The sequence below is a fragment of the Mauremys mutica genome, chromosome 11 (genome assembly GCF_020497125.1).
Source record: "Mauremys mutica isolate MM-2020 ecotype Southern chromosome 11, ASM2049712v1, whole genome shotgun sequence".
NCBI lineage: Eukaryota > Metazoa > Chordata > Testudines > Geoemydidae > Mauremys > Mauremys mutica.
In genome coordinates, this window is record NC_059082.1 from 41,160,597 (window position 1) to 41,182,081 (window position 21,485).

General features: G+C 44.2%; 1 protein-coding gene across 3 annotated transcripts in view; it reads left to right on the forward strand.

The window, feature by feature from the left end:
* The window catches only part of CSNK1G1 (casein kinase 1 gamma 1), a 287,722-nt gene that overhangs the window by 229,449 nt on the left and 36,788 nt on the right, over window positions 1-21,485 (forward strand). For all 3 annotated transcript variants that reach the window (XM_044979672.1, XM_044979674.1, XM_044979675.1), the window contains exons 8-10: window positions 11,658-11,742; window positions 15,127-15,275; window positions 17,421-17,528. In XM_044979672.1, the coding sequence (XP_044835607.1) occupies window positions 11,658-11,742; window positions 15,127-15,275; window positions 17,421-17,528 (342 nt within the window). The remainder of the gene's footprint in view (window positions 1-11,657; window positions 11,743-15,126; window positions 15,276-17,420; window positions 17,529-21,485) is intronic.

Genomic DNA, 21,485 nt, shown 5'->3' on the forward strand with positions numbered 1-21,485 from the left:
GTGCAGCAATGGCAAAGTTCGTGGAGTTCGTCCCTTCGGATTCTCGGTCGCAGTTCACCACCTTGGTGGAAGAAGGGAAACTAGTCTCCCGGGCCGCCTTGCAAGAAACTTTAGACACTACAGATGCTGCCACTAGAGTGATGGCAACGGGGGTGGCTATGTGGCGGGGGGCCTGGCTGCAAGTCTCAGGGTTACCCTACAAGGTCCAGCAAACCATTCACGACCTCCCGTTTGAGGGTGAGACTCTGTTTTCAGAGAAGCAGACAAACGACTCCACAGCCTAAAAGATTCCCGAGCCACTCTCAGATCCTTGGGCTTGCATACCCCTGCCACACAGGAGAGACACTTCCACCCACAACCTCCTCAAAGGTTCCAGCAGCAGAACCGCCAGGACAGCTCTCAGAGGAGGAACCAAAGTGGCAGGAGGAGGCAACACCCTTCCGCTAATCAGGGCTCTGGGTACCCCAAACCACCCTCTGACCCTAAGCTGGCCTTTTGAAGGTGCTATCGAGGACCGTGTTCCAGACCAGAGACTGGATCTACCCTGCCTTACATTTTCCTCCCGACTATCCCCTTTCTACCATGCATGATCCCATATCACATTGGAGCGCTGGGTGCTCCACACAGTAGAGAGGGGATACTCCATCCAGTTCTGTGCCCTCCTGCCTTCCCCGTCCCTCTTCAGGGACCCTTCTCACAAGCAACTTCTCATTCAGGAGATGCAGTCGCTCCTAGCACTAGGGGCGGTGGAGGAGGTTCCACTGGAACACCGGGGCAAGGGTTTCTATTTCCTAATACCAAAGGCCAAAGGCGGCCTCAGGCCTATCCTGGACCTGCACTACCTCAACAAGTTCATGAGGAAACTCAGGTGCCGCATGGTCTCCCTGGCCTCCATCATCCCTTCACTGGATCCAGCAGACTGGTATGCCGCCCTCGACTTGAAGGATGCGTAATTTAACGTAACAATCACGCACAAGCACAGAAAGTTCCTCAGGTTTGTGGTAAATGGTTCCATTACCAATTTACTGTCCTCCCATTCAGCCTGTCAGCAGCACTTCGAGTATTCACCAAGTGCATGGCAGTCGTCGCTGCCTTTCTGTGGAAACATCAGGTACAGCTATTTCTGTACCTCAATGACTGGCTGATCAAAGGCCGCATCAGGGCTCAGGTGGAAGCTCAGGTGGTATTTATCAGAGCCACCTTCGAGAATCTGGGCCTGCTACTGAACAAAGCCAAATCAATTCTGTCCCCAGTCCAGAGGATAGAGTTCATAAGGGCAGTACTGGACTCAACTCAAGCCATAGCATTCCTCCCGCAGGCAAGATTTCAGGCCCTCAACACCATTATCCAGGGACTCATGCAGTTCCCCACCACCACCGTGAGAAATTGCCTGACGTTTCTCGGGCACATGGCAGCCTGTACGTACGTGGTATGACACGCCAGACTCAGGCTTCAGCCACTTCAGTTGTGGCTTGCGTCAGTGTACAGACCTGCCAGGGACAGCTTGGACAAGATCGTGACCCTGCCTTGCCCTATCCTTGACTCGCTCTGGTGGTGGACGGACGTTCAGCAGGTGTGCTCAGGAGTTCCCTTCGCTGCCCCACAGCCATCCTTAGTGCTGGTGATGGACGCATCAGATTTGGGACGGGGAGCTCATCTTGGGGACTGCAGGACTCAGGGCCTCTGGTCGCAGACAGATCTTCGTCATCATATCAATGTCAGGGAGCTCAGAGTGGTGCGCCTAGCGTGTCAGTCATTCTGCCCTTATCTAATAGGTCGATGTGTATCGGTTGTGACTGACAATACGACTGCGATGTTCTATATCAACAAACAGGGGGGTGCACACTCCTCTCCCCTGTGCCAGGGAGCCCTCGGGCTATGGGACTTTTGTGTAGAACACTCAGTCAATCTAAAGGCGTTGTACCTTCCCGGGATCCAGAACAAGCTGGCGGACCACCTCAGCAGGTCGTTCCACAGCCACGAGTGGTCCCTTCACCCGGACGTCGCATGTTCGGTCTTCCAGAGGTGGGGCTGTCCCCTGATCAACCTCTTCGTGACACAACAGGAAGTGTCAGCAGTTCTGCTCCTTCTGGAATCACAGTCCGGGTTCCACAGTGGACTCGTTCCTCCTCCATTGCAGAGGAGCTTTTCTAGATGCCTTCTTCCCATACCACTCGTACACAAGGTCCTGCTCAAGATCCACAGAGACCAGGCTCGGGTCATTCTCATAGCACCAGCCTGACCCTGACAGCATTGGTACACGTCTCTCCTAGACATGTCCGTGGGAGCCCCGATTACCCTGCCGCTCTTCCTGGACCTTCTCACTCAGGATCACGGGTGTCTCCAATGCCCAAACCTGCAATCGCTCCATCTCACAGCATGGAGGCTCCATGGCTGAATCAGTTTGAGCTTTCTTGTTCAGAACAAGTCAGACAAGTCTTTCTCAGCAGTAGGAAACCCTCCACTAGGGCCACGTAACTGGCCAAGTGGAAGAGATTTTCAGTCTGGTCAGCACAGCGCAACTTGCCCCCCATGCTAGCCTCAGTGCCCCACATTTTGGATTATCTTCTCCACTTGAAGCAGGAGGGTCTCTCCTTGTCTTCTATAAGAGTGCGCCTGGCTACCATCTTGGCTTTCCATCTTGGGGTACAGGGTCCTTCAGTTTTTGCTAACCCTCTGGTCAGCCACTTCCTGAAGGACCTCGACAGGTTGTACCCACACGTCTGCCAACCGGTTCCTGCTTGGGATCTCAACTTGGTCCTCTCTAGGCTCATGGGGCATCCCTTTGAGCCTTTAGCAACATGCTCCCTGCTCTACCTTTCTTACAAGGTCGCGTTCCTGGTGGCGATAACTTCAGCCCGGAGGGTGTCTGAGCTCAGGGCTCTAACATCGAAGCTGCCGTACACCGTATTTTTAAGGACAAAGTTCAGCTCAGACCCCATCTGGCCTTCCTCCTGAAGGTTGTGTCGCAGTTCCACATCAACCAGGACATTTTCCTCCCAGTTTTCTACCCTAAACCTCATTCGAGTAGCAGGGAGAAGAGGCTCCATAATCTAGACATCCGCAGAACATTGGCCTTTAACATTGAGAGGATGAAACTGTTCAGGAAGTTTGGTACAGCTCTTTGTCGCAGTAGCGGACAGGATGAAGAGACAGCCGATTTCAACCCAGTGCATTTCATCATGGATTGTGGCCTACATTACTGAGTGCTACAATCTAGCAGGGATTCCAACGCCCCCGATTAATGGCGCACTCTACAAGGGTGCAAGCTTCATCAACAGCGTTCCTGGCTCAAGTCCCCACCCAGGAAATCTGCAGGGCAGCAACGTGGTCATCAATACACACTTTGGCTGCACACTATGCGATTACTAGGCAGGCTAGAGACGATGTGTCCTTTGGTAGAGCAGTATACTCCAATCAGTGGACAGCTCCAACCCCACCTCCTAGATTTGGCTTGGGAGTCACCCAATTGGAATTGACATGAACAAGCACTCGAAGAAAAAACGGTTACTCACCTTTCTTAACTGTGGTTCAAGATGTGTTGTTCATGTCCATTCCAATACTCACCCTCCTACCCCTCTGTCAGAGTAGCCGACAAGAAGGAACTGAAGGGGTGGCAGGCGCCCTGAGGGCGCGACTCCAGGAGGCTCCCATGCCAACCACACGGATGCTGCGAAGGGAAAAAACTTCCGGCCAACGTGCACGTGCACACACCTGATTGGAATGGACATGAACAACACATCTCGAAGAACAACAGTTACGAAAGGTGAGTAACCGTTTTTTCTTTGCACTTAGGTTCTAGTTTGAATTTGCAGTGCTAGCAATTAGGAAATTCTCTTGTAAACTGAGAATTTGATGACTATTTGTGTAGCAAATCCACTGAGACACAAAAATGGAACACACAATGGAATTTCTACAGCACATGTCTAGTAGCACAGGTGTTCTCCACCTTTTTCTTTCTGAACCCCCCACATGTTAAACTCCGCAGCTCACCTGTGCCACAACTGTTTTTCTGCATATAAAAGCCAGGGCCAACATTAGGGGGTAGCAAGCAGGGCAGTTGCCTGAGGCTTCGTGCCACAGGGGGCCCTGCAAAACTAAGTTGCTCAGGCTTTGACTTCAGCCTCTGTGGGGTGGCAGGGTTCTGGGGCAGCTGGGGCTTCAGCCCCTGTGGGGCCGTGTAGTTCCAGGGCAGCTGAGACTTAAGCCCCCTGGGATGGCAGGACTCAGGTTGAGAACTGCTACAATAACAAAGTTAACTCAGCTGCATCATACTTCTATACCGGGGTAGGCAACCTATGGCACCCGTGCCGAAGGCGGCACGCGAACTGATTTTCAGTGGCACTCACACTGCCCTGGTCCTGGCCACCGGTCAGGGGGCTCTGCATTTTAATTTCATTTTAAATGAAGCTTCTTAAACATTTTAAAAACCTTATTTACTTTACATACAACAATAGTTTAGTTATATATTATAGACTTATAGAAAGACCTTCTAAAAACGTTAAAATGTATTACTGGCATGTGAAACCTTAAATTAGAGTGAATAAATGAAGACTCGGCACACCACTTCTGAAAGGTTGCCGACCCCTGTTGTATACTATTCTGTGTTCTTCTTTTCCTTAAATATGTAATAAAAAGTAATAATGTTATGTTGGAAGGGGTTAATGGCTGCCATCAATCATGGACCTGACTAAAGTCAATGGGTATAATAAGAACCCTTCAATCAGTCTAAAAGAAGAAGCAACTAAATGCCTCTTTGTGTAGTGATAGCTGAAACAAATGAAGCTACCACCCAAGGCACTGGCCAGCATGTCAGGACAAGAGCAGAAGCTAAGCCATGTTGCCTATAGGGTGTCCCTGGGGACTGTTTGCAAATGCAGGGGCTTTGGGATTGATTTGTTGCAACAGTGTGTGTCGGACACAGAAAACTAGTAAACACCAGGAGAAACCATGAGCATGGCCCTGAGAGGGAACAGAAACAGAGCTCCTTGGGTAACAGGACTAGCTGAAAGTGCAGGCTTGGGGATTATGGACAAGGAAATTCTGTTTGTTCCTACTTCGTTCAGAAAAACGGGACTTTGGTTACATTCTTCGTAAACATGATTTCCCCAGAGAAATAGCTGATTCATATAATCAATTTCTCTTCCTAACTGAAACAACCTGGCAAGACTACCAATAAGTACTTATGAGGCTATCAGAAAATGAAGTTTTTAATTGCTAGACTTTCTGTGGTCTTAATCATGAATCAATAATTTTTTGTTAGAATTTTTACATTTTAATTCTTAAATTAAAAGGGAAAAATTTAGTGCTCTTTTAGGATGTAATTTAAAGAGCCTTAAATGTTTTCTTGTCTGAGAAATATCAGGAATATCACTTCTCAACTTCCCTACTTCTGCTGGGGACTCAATGGAAGACGGAATAGAGGTTTGTGGGAAAGGCTACTGAGATTAAACTTGAGCTACTGCTTTCCCAGCCATTTGGGGATGCTTGGTTAAACTCTTTGGGTTAAAATTTGTTAAAACCTGTAACACAAACTCAGGTACTCAGCTAAGGTATTTTTCATAGTCATAGATTCTAAGGCTAGAAGGGGGTCCACTATAATCATCTAGTGTGACTTCCTGTATAACAGGCCATAGAACTCCCCAAAATAATTCCTAGAGCAGATCTTTTCAAAAAACATCTAGTCTTGATTTAAACATTGTCAGTGATGGAAAATCCACAATGACCCTTGATAAGTTGTTCCAATGGCTTATTACTTTCACTGTTAAAAAAGATTATATGCCTTATTTCATTCTGAATTTGTCTAGCCTCAGCTTCCAGCTATTGGCTCATGGATATACCCATCTCTTCTAGATTGAATAGCCTATTATTAAATATCTGTTCCCCATAGAGGTACTTACAGACTGTAATTAAATCACCCCATAACCTTCTCTTAGTTAAGATAAATAGATTGAGCTCCATTCTAAGGCATGTTTTGTAATCCTGTAATCCTCTCCTCTGCATCCTCTCCCATTTATCAATATCCTTCTTGAACTGTAGACAACAGAAATGGACACAGTATTTCAGCAGGTCCTTTAAAACTCTTGGATGCAACTTATTTGGCCCCACTGATTTAAAAATGTCTAATTTTAGTAGTTGCTGTTTAACATCATCCTGAGAGACTAGTATAATGGAAAAAGTTATTTGCTATGACTACATTATCCTTTTTTTTCGAATACAGAACTATTTATTGAACACTTCTGCCTTGTCTGCATTATTGATAATTCTACCATTTCTATGTAGTAATGGACAAATACCATGGTTAGAATTCTTTTTGTTCCTAATATACTTTTAAAACTCTCATTGCCCTTAAATCTGCTGGCCATACATTTTTTCTAGGTCCCTTTGCTTCCCTTATCAATTTTCTATCATTCCTACCTTCTGATTTATATTCGTAACTATCACCTTCCACTTTCTTGTATTTGTTATATATAGTGTTTTTTAATTGATGGGATCAGTATGAGAGAGAACCTGATTAGGATAAAATAGAAACCCTGATTACATTTGATAAAAATATTATATAGTTCTGATTAAATGTTCTCTCTCTTCTAATGGAGGGTTGGAAAGTCTGTAGCTCAAGTTTCAGTCTGTTGTGATCTCCCTGTCCCACTCTGGTTTTCCAGTAGGACCTCCATGAAGAGAAGTAAAGCCCTATTCGTGAATGTGTTTTTAAAACACACACACACACACCCCTTTTAGATACTCTATAAATCATAATGAAGGAATAAAAATATCAAGAATGTTTTTCTTTGCACTTCTCCATACTTGTCATTTAAAGTGTTTCTTTGGCCTTTGGTTCCTTGCCCCTCGACTTTGTGGCAATTACTTTTACAATGTTTTGTTCATGAATTCTGATAGGTATATTTGTTTCCACATATTAGTCTCTCTTCCTCCTTCCCTTTTATGATGTATCTAACTTTTGTCATTGGACTCTGTGTTCATTAAATCACTATGTATAATGATACTTTTTTTTCCCCCTCACTCAAAATGTTTAAAACCAGACAGACTTTAAAGTAGGTTAGTTTGCTTAGGCTCCCAATTACATGGTTTGTTGTATGTTCAGCTTACTTACTAAATGCAAATGTTTTAACAGACACACTTAGTATTTGAGTCTCCAAGTGCAGATCGATGTGGGAAAAATCATTTAGACACAGTAAATTGCTCAGGCACCTTCCAACCCTGCAGATGCCCTTCCCTTAGAGTGGGAATGCATGTTGGGCTGTCGCAGTTGAACTGAAAGGAATTGGCAGTTACATGCCAATTTTAATGTTATGTATGATCATAGATGCCTGCTGCTTTGGGTGAGAAATCTAAATGTTTTGGAAAATGTTGATCACTCTACAGTGCCACAAGTCAATATCTGTATGGTTGAAGAATGGCACTTTTTGAAAGATCTATGATCTGATCCATTATTTGAACATTTCAGTGGTTTAAGATCAATGATGAGTGGATGGACTTATTAGGCTGAGGAAGCAATTATTTCCACAGTCACCACCTTGACATCTGCCTCCAGATGTTGTATCCTCCTTGAAGCACTTTGTTTTGGGTTACAAGTTCTTAAAACATCACATAGCTTCACCCCAGCCTAATCAATTACAAGCTATTACACTGTGGCCACTTACTGCCTTCCAAGCACTACATCATGGCCAGAGTTGCCTCTGTAGCCATCCTGCCTCTGTTTCCCCTTCATTTGCGCCCCTCCCCACATGAACTCACTGTCTCCAATGACCTTTTAAGCTCAAGCCTTTAATTCACTCATCACCAGTTCTCCTCAGGTTAGGAACAGAGTCTGTCAAAAGCAGATCTCAAAAGTCCCAAAAACACAGTTTTTCAGTTCATCTTCCCTTCTTTAACTCTCACTCACAGTTTTTATCTGGCCAGGGCTCTGCAGGAGCCACACTTGCTCCTTTTAGCTGCTCCTTCCACCAGTCCCAGTTCCACACAGTCTTCTGTTTCCTGAGCTTCCCCAGCTTTCTGTCAGGCTTCCTTTCCTACCTCTGGTAGTCTAAGCTACTCTCTCAGCCACATCCTCCCTGGAGCTTTCTGCTGCCTTTTTATATTGGAATCACCTGATTTCTCTCAGGTGGGGTTCATCTTGTAATCAGGACTGGCTTAGCTCCAGGGTCTCCAGCCCACAGGCAAACCACCCTGTTACATACACCAAACACCAATCACTTCTCTGGGAGGAGACTTGCTATAACATGCTATGGCCTTGTGTACACATGAGTTATTTCAGAATAACATAGGGTATGGTTTTAAAGTGGAAGAGCTATTCTAGAAAACGTGTGTGTGGATGCCCTTATTTCTAAATGAGTGCCTTTTTCCTGAATTAGCTTAATGCACTACCAAAGTTTGTAGACAGGCTCTGAGAGAATATAAAGACTTCCTCAAATTAAAGAGTTGATCTCTCCAAGGAAGTGGGGAGGAGTGTGTCTCTACCCGGTGTGGTCTGCCTCATATATTCCCTTACCTGCAGGCCACACACACATTCTTTGACTTGGTCTAAAATCATGCCGGACAGATTATTGTATTTTCACACTTCCAGATTTCTCCCACCATAGAGCTTTGTTCTCCCCCTTCCAAACTAAAACCTTGAGGAGAATCCTTTCTAGTGCTTACACTGATACTTCTAACATGTTTCATTCATAAAAGGAGTATTTTAAATAACTCTTGAGAAACTGGAAACTGGACTCTCTGGAACGAGGTACTGAAATGCAGACTGAGCAGCTTTGTTCTTGTGGTAGTGATTGAAGTGGAGTTCACTGCTTCAGGATGAACACACTCTGAAAATCATAACTGTGTGTGTTACTTCATATTCTTTCCTGGTAACCAGCTATATAGTTAATGTAGTCTAGACAGTAGACAAGTGTGTAGTAAGGGACAGTTAATCACATAATAAATCAAATGTTGCCAGGTTTTGGCAGAAGTGAAAATCTGATGCTAACCAATGTGCCAAAGTCAGGCTGGGGAGCTGCAAGAGAGTGGTAAAAGCCAGATACATTAGCCCTAGAATGATAAACGCCCTTTTTCAGGGGTGCCATTTGCGGGGGGGGGACTGGCGGGCTCCCTTTCCTCCCCTTCCGCCCCCCCAAGTTTCATACCAGAGGTCTGCTCACAGCGCATGTAACTATCCCCAGAGGAAGCTCTTAACTGCAACACAGCTTCTGCTCTTGGGGTAGGGAGTTTGTTTATAACCAGAGTCAGGGTGATTAAGATAACAAAAGGCTTGTCATTAAATTTAATTTAATTTAATTAAGGTTTGTTAGATGATCCCAAAAGCATTGCCAGGCACTCCAGTTAAAAGATAGGAAACAAAGGGTAGGAATAAATGGTTAGTTTTCAGACTAGAGAGAGGTAAATGGGGATAAACATTGAGCTGGCAAAATTTGCAGATGATATAAAATTACTCAAGATAGTTAAGTCCACAGCTGACTGCAAAGAGTTAAAAAGGGATTGCACAAAGCTGGGTGACTGGGCAACAAAATGGCAGATGAAATTCAGTGTTGATAAATGCAAAGTAATGTACATGGCAAAATATCATCCCAACTATACAATCAAAATGATGGTGTCTAAATTAGCTAAAACAATGAGGAGTCCTTGGGGCACTTTAGAGACTAACAAATTTGTTAGTCTCTAAGGTGCCACAAGGACTCTTCGTTGTTTTTGCTGATACAGACTAACACGGCTACCACTCTGAAACCTCTAAATTAGCTGTTACCTGTCAAGAAAGAGATCTTGAAGTCATTGTGGATAGTTCTCTGAAAACATCTGCTCAATGTGCAGTGTCAAACAAAAAAAGTGGTCAGTATTGGGAATCATTAAGAAAGGGATAGATAATAAGATAGAAAATATCATATTGCCTCTATATAAATCCATGATATGCCCACATCTTGAATACTGCGTGCAGATTTGGACACCCATCTCAAAAAATATATATTGGAATTGGAAAATGTACAGAAAAGGGCAACAAGAATTATTAGGGGTATGGAACAGCTTCTGTCTGAGGAGATATTAAAGAGACTAGAACTTTTCAGCTTGGAAAAGAGTTGACTAGGGGGGATATGATAGAGGTCTAGAAAATCATGAAAAACTGAATAAGGAAATATTATTTACTACTTCACATAACCCAAGAACTAAGGGTCACACAATGAAATTAATAGGGAGCAGATTTAAAACAAAAGAAAGTACTTCTTCACAGCATTTCTGTGGAACTCTTCACCAGGGGATGTTGTGAAGGCCAAAATTATAACAGGGTTCCAATAAGAACTAGATACGTTCATGGAGGATAGGTCCATCAATGGCTATTAGCCAGGATGGGCAGGGATGCAACACCATGTTCTGCATGTCCCTACCCTCTGTTTGCCAGAAGCTGGGAGTGCGCAACGGGATGAATCACTTGATTACCTGTTCTGTTCATTCCCTCTGAAGCGCCTGGCATTGGCCATTGTTGGAAGACAGGATACTGGTCTAGATGGATGTATCTGCCCCCTGCTGTAACCCACTAGACCCCACTCCTCTCCCAGAGCTGAGATAGAACCCAGGAGTTCTGACGGGGTGTCTCTCTCTGCAGAGTTAATAACAAAGTAAGAATATACATTACAATTTTAAATCTAACCAGTGTCTCTTAAATGATTTGCCACAAGATGTCAGAACACGTTAGTATTAGACCTGAGTGGGTCTAATATTTATTTAATTTTTTCTTTTATATAAGAATTAGATACAATGTTCCTGTCCGCTAATTGCTAAGTTATTTGCCAAAAAACTAGTGTTTTCAGGTCCCTAAGTAGCCCCTGGAATCACAATTAAAGTTGCCCCTCCCCCCACCAAAATCTGAAATGTTGCCCCTGCCCTTTTTCCTAAAAGCTGATAAGGGGTTAACTCAGGTCAAATAGGGACACCTGAGTGACCAAAGCTGAATGCCTGTTTAGGGGAAGGATTTGCGCCCCGGGGCCAACAAGAGGAAAACACCTCCCCAGTGAGGGGGTGGGGAAAGGGATTCCCCCTTTGTTTTGTGTTTATAAATTGGTTTCTTTTTGTTTGATGGAGGAGCGTTCCTTGGGCCTGCCCTGAGGCCTACCTTGAACATACTGATAAGAAAATATGGAGAGGGAAGGCAAACACTGTCCAGAGTGGGGCTGATTTACCCCATACCCCGCTAGCGCCAGAGGGGGATGTGCTAAGTCCGTGGAGACAGAGGAGGTGCCTTGCCACACCAGGTTAACTGAGTAGTTACTTGCTGAGCAGCTAGACATTCTGTTACACACACTAAGGTGAGAGCCCAAAATGCCTTGTTTAAGAGTTGATTTTTAATATATTAAAAACTCATTCTCATGAAGGCGTGATGTTCAGCTCATATCTGTAAGTTTAAACATGTTCTCCCTTTCAGATCTTAGCGATACCTTCAGAAACTCTCTAAGTAGTCTTTGCTCATAGCAAGTGAATTGTACAGTAGCTACTTCATATTTGTGTCTCATAAAGTGCAGTTTGGACAAAAAGTTCTTATATCCTGATATGTGGAAGATTCTGTATAGTTTTGTTTTCACCCTCATAGTGAGGTCAGTTACCCTGCTGTTGGATTCTCTGTCTCTATACTTACGCTTCCTCTTTGTACCTTACAGGCTGACACCTTAAAAGAGAGATATCAGAAGATTGGGGACACGAAGAGAAACACTCCAGTTGAAGTTCTCTGTGAGAACTTTCCAGGTAAGGCCCAGTTGGAATTGTTATACCAATTGTACTGTCTGTGTAAGGTGTCGATTAGGAACTGGACATAACCCATCCTATTGTATCATAGAAGATTAGGGTTGGAAGAGACCTCAGGTGGACATCTACTCCAACCCCTGCTCAAAGCAGGACCAACATATTTGTTCTGTCAGAACATATTTGAATGCTGTTTGTTACATTGCTACTGTCTATGGCAAACACCTGGAGCTGCCACTGTCAATCAGTAGTATTCTCTGTTCCCTCACTCTTCTCCAATCCTTCAGTCCTTACTTGCAGTTAATTGCCAACACAGTCCTTTGTATTGAGGTGGTTGGAGAATGCCTCAAGTGCCCACTGTTGCTCTTTCTTCTGTGAAGAGGAATACAGACAGCAGCCTCCCCTTGGCCATCTTCCAAAAAAGTGTGTGTCATATTTGTTAATTACCTCTCTCAAGTGACTGCCTCAGGTATATGGAGTTTATTCTCTGCAGAGCTCTGATATTTTTGAAGCAGTGAAAGAACTGGGTGGTCAATTTAGCAGACCCTGGGTGTCAACCTTGAGCAAGTTCCCTCAGCTGGATACTCACCAGGCCACTGGCACTGGCTTCCTCCGGGTCCTACGGGTGCTCAACTCCCCACCACCACCACTCACCAACCCCCTTCCCTCCCCGCCTCTTCCCACCCCTGCTCCACCCCAGGCGCCACCCCACTCCTTCCCCAAGCCTCCCCCCCGCCCTGGCTCTTCCTGCCCCCACTCCATCCCCACCCTGCCACTTCTCCCCCCCCACTCCCCCCCCCCCCCAAAAAAGAGGAATAGCAGGCACAGTAGGTAATTGTTGTTGTTTTAAGTAGCACTAACTTCCCAGCAGAATTTTGGTCAGAAATCCCCTGGGTCCCAAGGTGAGATATGCCTTTGTGAGTGGCTGCTCCCTTGTTCTGCCCTCTTCCATCCTCCACAAAGTGGAGCTGCTGCTTCTCGTTGCTGGTTGGAACCTTTGCTGTCCTCCAGGCTTCAGATCAGCACATAGCATATATGGCCTGATAGCAGCAACAAGAGAGGGAATTCCCTCTCCCACCCACCCCCACCCCGTCCTTTCACCTCAGTGAGTGTGAACTACAAAGCCAATCTGCACCATTTCAGAGTTAATATTGCTAAGCAGGGGCAGTTCTGTTTTTCTGTCTGTAAAGTGACTAAATGCAAAAACCATGCTGATGCAACATTAGCAGTAGTATTATGGTGGCACCTAGAGGACCAAGCCTCATTGAGCTCTGCACTGAACAGACAAACCATGCACTTCTCAGGGCAGGGACTAACAGTGTGAATTTGAACAGGGCAGTAAATTCAAAAGTTATGGATCCCACAGAAACTAACTCCTCAGCACATATAAAGTGCTAAAAAGCTTTAGGTCAACAATTAACTAGACTAGTAATCAGAATATTGTATGTGTAAGGTGAGCAAGTTAATGTTACTCATTATGACTGTTGTACGAACAACTTATCCATAATATAACAATTGAATTTTCTGCATATAATATACATTGGATGGATTTAGTGAAAAATATGCTGACATTTGGATTCCTGATGCCTTTGCTTTAGTGCTTCCCAACTCTTCCTTTGTTGTATCATTCATGGTGCATTAACATAGCTGTGTAGTTCTGGGCAGGGACAGTCTTTTTGTTATGTATTTGTACAACACCTAACAGAAAGGAGCCCCAGTCACAGACCGGACCCCAATGTGCTACTGCAATTCAGCTAATATAAATAGGGAATAAATTCCCCCCACCCCCAAGTTACTGCATGCACATACTGTACATAGCCTTACAGTGCAAACATCTCTACAAGAGCAATATGGTGACTGTCCTGTGATGCTCTCATGCCTTACCTGGCTACTTGAAGTCACCGTATGCCACCACAACAAATACTGTGTGTATGCTGTTAAGACTTAAAATTACATTTACCACAAAAACACACATTTTTATTAATAATTGTTGCATTAATTAATGTGCAAAATAGAACTTACATACTTGAATTAAAAATCTACAATCCAGGGGAGGGCAGCAGGTGTCTGGAGCAGGCAGAAAACTTCACCTTTAAATAGTGTTTTAAAATTGTAGTGCATGTAAAGTATTAATTTTTTATTAAAGCTTGACAAGGTAGTCAAGGCAGTTGTTTCATCACATGATGCTGTGAAAAGGATCAAATGATTCTAAAATTAAAAAAACTCAGCTCATTCAAACATTAAAAGAATCAAAATAAAAGGAAAATATTGCTAGGTTTTGGAGAAAGACTTTCCTGGAGATGCTAGTGTGGGAATGAACAACAATCAAACATGGTGGCAGATGGGCTGGCTCAGGAGGGCAGTGTGTTACTGCCTGGCAAGAGGCCTGTGTTTGATTCATAGGGTCAGATCCTTAATTTGAGCTGTCATAGCTCAAACTGAAGTCAGTGGAGTTGTGACCATTTACACCAGGGGTTCTCAAACTTGGCGTCGGGACCTCTCAAGGGGTCATAAGGTTATGATGTGGGGGGTCGCGAGCTGTCAGCTTCCACCCCAAACCCCGCTTTGCCTTCAGCATTTATAACGGTGTTAAATATATTAAAAAGCGTTTTTAATTCATAAGGGGGAGTTGCACTCAGAGGCTTACTATGTAAAAGGGGTCACTAGTACAAAAGTTTGAGAATCACTGATTTACACCATCTGAATATCTTCCCCCCCCCCCTTCCTTTGCCTGGTCTACAGAGGAAGGGGGATAAGACTGGTCTGTCATTCAACAGCTACCATATGTCTCCAGCCAACGAAGCGGTGCTGGCAAGTGACTCTAGGGCGCCCTGTAAGTCAGAAGCATGCTGACTGTGATGTGGCACGTAAAGTTGGGGGAAGTGACACACTGTCCAAGCTTCAGGATTGGGGCACGAGGAGGAAGATTTCCAGGAAAATGTGGTTTTCTTGCTTCCATAGCCTTTGATACTGTCAAACTAGCACTGCTTTTATGTATTGTGTGGGGGAGACTTCACCTGCCTGTTCCAGCAGAGGATGCTTTTGTGCATATTTTTTAGTATGTATACTTTACCCACTTCTATTCAAACTCCTCCTAGTATCAGCTCTGCTTTTAAAGATGCACCTCCTCTTACAAGATCACTTTCATCACCGCTAAAGACTGGAAGGCCAAGTTTGCCCAATACCTTGAGAAGCCAGGTGGAGGCTATCACAAAGACTAGATCCCACCAGTTGTATTCCTCTCATGCTGTAGGGACTTGTGATCTGTACAGAGATATGGCATGAGCAGCAGGTGACTTTACTGTGTGTGTTGCTCTAGGCTTTTGGTCTGGACCGAGATGTTGATGCTCCTTTTTTTTCCCTTTTGTCCTTGCCTTTTTCCAACAGAGGAGATGGCCACATATCTTCGTTATGTCAGGCGATTAGACTTCTTTGAGAGACCAGACTACGATTACTTACGAACTATCTTTACAGAACTATTCGAAAAAAAAGGCTACACCTTTGATTATGCCTACGACTGGGTTGGGAGGCCACTGGTAAGTTTTGTTTGCAAAACAAGCACCCTCCTTCCAGAAATAAGTCTCTAAGTCCCTCGTGGTTGCTTTTCCAGCTGGGTGGGCATATAAGAATTTCCTTTAATAGCCCCGAAAACCAATTGCAGCCTCTAGGTAGGATGGTCTCTTCACCAGCTTTGCACTGATGTGGCTTTGTAAAATGGCAGTGACTCCCCAAGCAGCTAGGACAAATATTCTATTGAAGTGATGATGTGCTGCAGTTGGGGAATGGAAAACTGAGTGCTGGATTGGCTTTCCTTTGGAAATCGTAATGGTTCACTCTCCCTGTCAATCAGGAGAATGTGTTTATCTTTCTCCTGATGGAAATTAGCACAGGGGATCTTCTGCATCCCTGTTGGAATCTTAAACACCCTTCCCTATTTGCCTCTGGTTTTACTCCTCCCCCTCTCACTTTCTGGTTCAGAACAAGGGCGGTTCTCTTCAAAGCCCATCACACTGCTGTGCAATGCCTGCATAGATCACAAGGTTCTCCTTCTCCCTCACTGAGCGTGCTATAATGAGGCAGTCCAACCTGAGTGGCCCATATGGCTGTTGCAGGTCATCATACCAGTGGAACCACTGGCAAATTTTAAAACACATTCATGTGCATATTAACATTAGCTACAGAGTATTTTGCTGCAGTGACACTTCTTCACACTTCATACACAAGATCACAAAAATCATTACTGGACTGTTGGGCAAATTTGTTTTTAAAATAAGTATTACCCTTCTCAGTCAGGCTTGGATGCTCCTAAGGTTCCATCCCTCAGGACCTTTCTGTTTCAGAACATAGCACCCAAGTCCGTTACATTCAGGGTGGACTCATAATGAGCCACATCTGCCCGAAGGAGTCATCAGTAATTAAACTGCGGCTTTCTGTAGTGTTCCAACACTTAACAGGCTGGAGACTGCTGCCCCTGTTACAGAAGGATTAGAAGTCATGGCTTTTAGACGCAGAATCTCCTGCATGTGGACACTTTCATCAAGTTTAGTTTTGTCATGAGAAATAACCTCTCCCATTACAATAATCTGGGGATTCTAAAAAAGGGCAAATCCCAATACCAGTGCGTTGTCAGATTGGTCTTCTAATCGTGATGAGGGCCATAGGGGAAAGGGTAAATGCAGAATGCTCACATTCTAGAGTCTAATTCCTTAACTTCCACACTCTCCTTTTCTGAGTGTACTGTCATTTTCCCCTTGTTCATCAGCTTCTAGCACAAGATTAGTGCCCTGGTCTGTCATCACCAAACAGAACATGCTTTTAAATTTTGGGACCATCTGTATGCGGAAAAAGCTTTGCCAAGAGGCCCACTGATGCCTCTTGGAGAACTCTCATAAAACATATTTATGTAGAATCCATTCTGCTGGTTGCTCATGCAAAGGACAGTTTGTGTCCAAGGTGCATAGCCAGTCACTTACTATGTTTTTGGGCCACTCTGCTTTTGTGGTTTTTACATCAATACTCAGTCATTATATACATTTCTTGTTTGCTTATTTTGAACAGTAACATTATCTTTTAGAAGGAAGTCATTCCCCTTGTAAATCTCATTTCTCTTCACTGATGTTTAATTTCAGAGGCAATGGGCAAAAAGCCCATTTTAAGGCAAGTTTCCTATCACTCCTTTAACAATTCACCATTGGTTGCTATGGAGATCATGAAGTTACAAGATGGGATTATGATTTAGTTGGAAACTGAGCAGATGAAGCCTTAATTAACACATCCTGTTTCTAAAAGTAGGAAGACATGAGATGAGGAGGAAAACAATATGCATAAAACTATCCTTATTTCCAATTGTAATTAACTCAATTTAACCTACACTAAGTGTGCTCAGATACCATGAAGTTGGGTACCTTTATAAATGTATATAATAACAGCATTGTGTTTCAGTTTACCATGAGATGTTAGTGGCTGTAAATGTCCAGCAAGCCTTTGAATCCCACAGAGATTTTACAGCATCTGCTGTGATTCTCTTTGTCTGTTCAAATTATTTTAAACCTATATTTTCCTGGTTCTTCCACTCTGAATATGAGCTAGCCTAGTAGTAGAGCCTATGCATGCATGTAGACTGGGAGTGGAGCCTAACCAAGGCATTGGTTTCAATGTATAATAGGTGCTTTATTTTGCAGCCTACTCCAGTGGGGTCCATTCCTGTAGATTCTGGGGCATCTGCAATAACAAGAGACAGCCACGCACATAGGGATCGACCGTCACAGCAACATGCTCTTCGAAATCCGGTGCGTTACTTACCACTGTCTTTGCTTTTAGCGTATTCCCATAATGCCTCCTCCAGCCCTTGTTTGTGTGGACGGAAAGAGGAGTAAAAACCTCTGGTGAAGTTAATTTCTTAAGGAAATTTAATATGCATAAAGTGAAGGCTTAAAACACACTCCCATTCTCAAAAGTAGGTCAGTGTTTTATTCCACCCTCCATCCACCTATGGGATGTCCGGAGACCATTGATGTTGACTATTTCCTCACTTCCAGCAAGTAAATTTCCTCTTAATTTAGGAAGATTATAGTTTGAACTGAATTTTATTTTCTGTGAGGAAAAATTGCTGACATGCTGTTTATCGCAATAGAATTGAGAAGGTGCATGACCTGGGTATATGGATTTAAAGGTCTACAGTTTCAAGTGGATCATTTTTCTTCTAGTTTGTATTTAAAATTTATTATTTTTTTACTCTAGAAGGTTGCTGGGCTCTATTCCCAAATTTAAGGATAAAAAGTCAGTCTGTGACGTTCTCCCTTTTTCCTTAATGTCTTTTTCGTTTTTCATTGCTGTTGAGAGTTTGGATTTTCCATGTTAATGCAGGACATATCAGAAGTTCAGCAGACCACTGGAACTACTAGTTCCTTGTTAGAGCTGTTGGTACTCCATACCTCCCACAGTGAGTGGTTCTCGGCTCGCTGGGCCTTCCTCTCCACCTGCATGCTTCTTTTGTTAAAGTCCCTACCCCATAGACTATGTCCTCAACTATTCCATGTTAACTGTTTTGGTGGTGGAGTGGATTTAACAATGCTTATTGCAGTAACCTGTCTAGGCTCAGCTTTTCTTGTTTATGCAGCTATCCTCTGAGTGGAAGAATAACAAATTCACACCAGAAATACTTCTGAAGCTGTAGGTTAACCATAAAACAGGAATGTATTTCCCTCCTGAGAAGTGTTGCTTTTTGGCAGCTGGATTTTTAAAATAGTTGCATGTGAAGGTTTATTTTTATGCATGATTATTAGTGCAAATTGCTGTGTAACAGAGGTTCCATAGTAACCTGCTTTAAAATGTGTTAGTTAATAAATACACTGTAGTCCGTTCATGCTGGGTTAATCTGGGTGGCAGCTTCTGACTGCCAGCTCCTGCCAACAGACTTTGACACTGTGTGCATACACAAAATATCTCCCGTTTACTTTTCACTGCCTGGAAGGCATTCCTGGCTTAGCTTACAGGCATATTAGTGCACCTATTTCTAGTCCATAGCACATCTTTCATGTCCTAATGATGACACTCAAAGATGACTTTTTCCTAGTTCTTTTTGTTTCCCCCCTAAATAAACCCTGCTAGTATATGGCACAGCAGTGTCCCTAATTCCTGCATAATGCTGAGAATGAACAGCCCATCTCTCAAGATGTTGAGGTGTCATCCAAGTATTTGACTGGAAAATAGTTAAGCTGTAACTTCTTGCTTTGGAATTCGTTTTGTACAAACATAACAGTTCCTCCTTTAGGAGATGATCCTCTTAAATGCTGATCAAACCACGTATTTGCAAAAAGTCACTTAAACAAACTTCTAGGGGCAGTGGAGTTGAGGCATGTGCGTTTGGGTAGAGTGAACCCTCCTAAAGGTAATAATTGGAGATATGCCAATCTCCTAGAACTGGAAGGGACCTCGAAAGGTCATCAAGTCCAGCCCCCTGCCTTCACTAGCAGGACCAATTTTTTTGCCCCAGATCCCTAAGTGGCCTCCTCAAGGATTGAACTCACAACCCTGGGTTTAGCAGGCCAGTGCTCAAACCACTGAGCTATCCCTCCCCCTGAACTCCAAGGGTGATTGTTTTATTTTTACTCCCCTGCATGCAAGTGAGTGAGTCTTTTACCAACCATTGGCACCAAAACCACACAGTGTCATAGGTCCTATTCTCTCTGCAGTTGTTCCATTTAGACAGCTACAGTCAATGTACTTGTTCTCCAGCAAAGCTGGGCTGCTGTGTGAATTGGTAGGTGGCAAGAGGATGGTCAGAGTTGTTAGGAACTCTTCCTCCAATTCCATGTGCATCAGGGCGCAAGCGACCAGGGAGCTTTGCGACCAGGGGCTGCTAACAGGGAGTTTCACAAGGGAGTTTGGAAGGGGAATGGGAAGGGGGCAAGGTTCACTTGCTGTTCTTTAAAACCTGTAAACTAAACTACATTCAAAACCCTTTCATTAACTAGGTAGCTGCAGGAGACAATGCCAGCAGAAGCCCAGCAGCAGAGTGAGGGCTATCCAGTTTATTGCGCTGAGTGCAGCATGTATGATTACCTGCCCTGTGGGCGGGTGGTGTATGTGTGCATTCAGTGCAAAGAGCTCCTGGCCCTCAGAGACCGCGTACGGGCTTTGGAGGCCAGGGTGGCGGAACTGGAGGAGCTAAGTGAGGCAGAGAGGTATGTTGATGAGGCTTTCCGGGACACTGTAGAGTTGTTGCACCTCCAGTCAGACAGCCCCTGCACTGTTGAGGAGGATGAAAGGCCCAGGGAAGCAGAACAGTCTATGGGAGCAGAGGGAAACCTTCCCATAGTTGGGACCTCCTTCCAGATGGTGTTAGGATATCCTCTTGCGCTGAGGTTACCTCTCCAGGGGAGGGAACTCCAGTCACTAGGAAAAGGCAGGTGTTAGTTATGGGAGATTCGATCATTAGAAACATAGATAGCTGGGTTTGTGATGACCGGGAGAACCATATGATGACTTGTCTGCCTGATGCAAAGGTTGCAGATCTCTCGAGGCATCTGGATAGACTTGAATAGTGCTGGGGAGGAGCCCGTGGTCGTGGTACATGTAGGTACCAGTGACATAGGGAAGGGTAGGAGAGACGTCCTGGAGGCCAAATTTAGGCTGCTAGGGAAGAGACTGAAATCCAGGACCTCTATGGTAGCATTCTCAGAAATGCTCCCAGTTCCATGCACAGGGCCAGGTAGGCAGGAAGAGCTTCCGAGTCTCAATGCGTGGATGAGACGATGGTGTAGAGAGGAGGGGTTTAGATTCATTAGGAACTGGGGAAACTTTTGGGATGAGGGGAGCCTAATTTGTCATATGAAAGGAGACTCAAAGAGTTTGGCTTGTTTAGCCTAGCCAAAAGAAGGCTGAGGGGAGATATGATTGCTCTCTATAAATATATCAGAGGAATAAATACCAGGGAAGGAGAGGAATTATTTAAGCTCGGTACCAATGTGGACACAAGAACAAATGGCTATAAACTGGCTATCAGGAAGTTTAGACTTGAAATTAGATGAAGGTTTCTAACCATCAGAGGAGTGAAGTTCTGGAACAGCCTTCTAAGGGAAGTAATGGGGGCAAAAGACATATCTGGCTTCAAGACTAAGCTTGATAAGTTTATGGAGGGGATGGTATAATGGGATAGCCTAATTTTGGCAATTAATTTGTCTTTGACTACTATAGGTAAATATGCCAATGGCTTGTGATGGGATGTTAGATGGGGTGGGATGTGAGTTACTACAGAGAATTCTTTCCTGGGTGTCTGGCTGGTGAGTCTTGCCCACATGCTTAGGGTTTAGCTGATCAATGGGACACAATCATTCCGGGGTACAAAATATATCGGAAGGATAGAACAGGGTGCGGGGGGGTGGAAGTGGCACTATAGGTGAAAGAAAATGTAGAATCAAATTAAGTAAAAATTTTCAGTGAATCCACATGTTCCATAGAATCTCTATGGATAGTAATTTCATGCTCTAGTAAGAATATAACATTAGGGATCTATTATCGATCACCTGACCAGGAAAGTAATAGTGATGATGAAATGCTAAAGGAAATTAGAGAGATATCAAAATTAAGAACTCAGTAATAGTGGGGGATTTCAATTATCCCCATATTGACTGGGAACATGTCACCTCAGGATGAAATGCAGAGACAAAATTTCTCAATACTTTAAATGACTGCTTCTTGGAGCAGTCGGTACGGGAACCTACAAGGGGAGAGACAACTCTCGA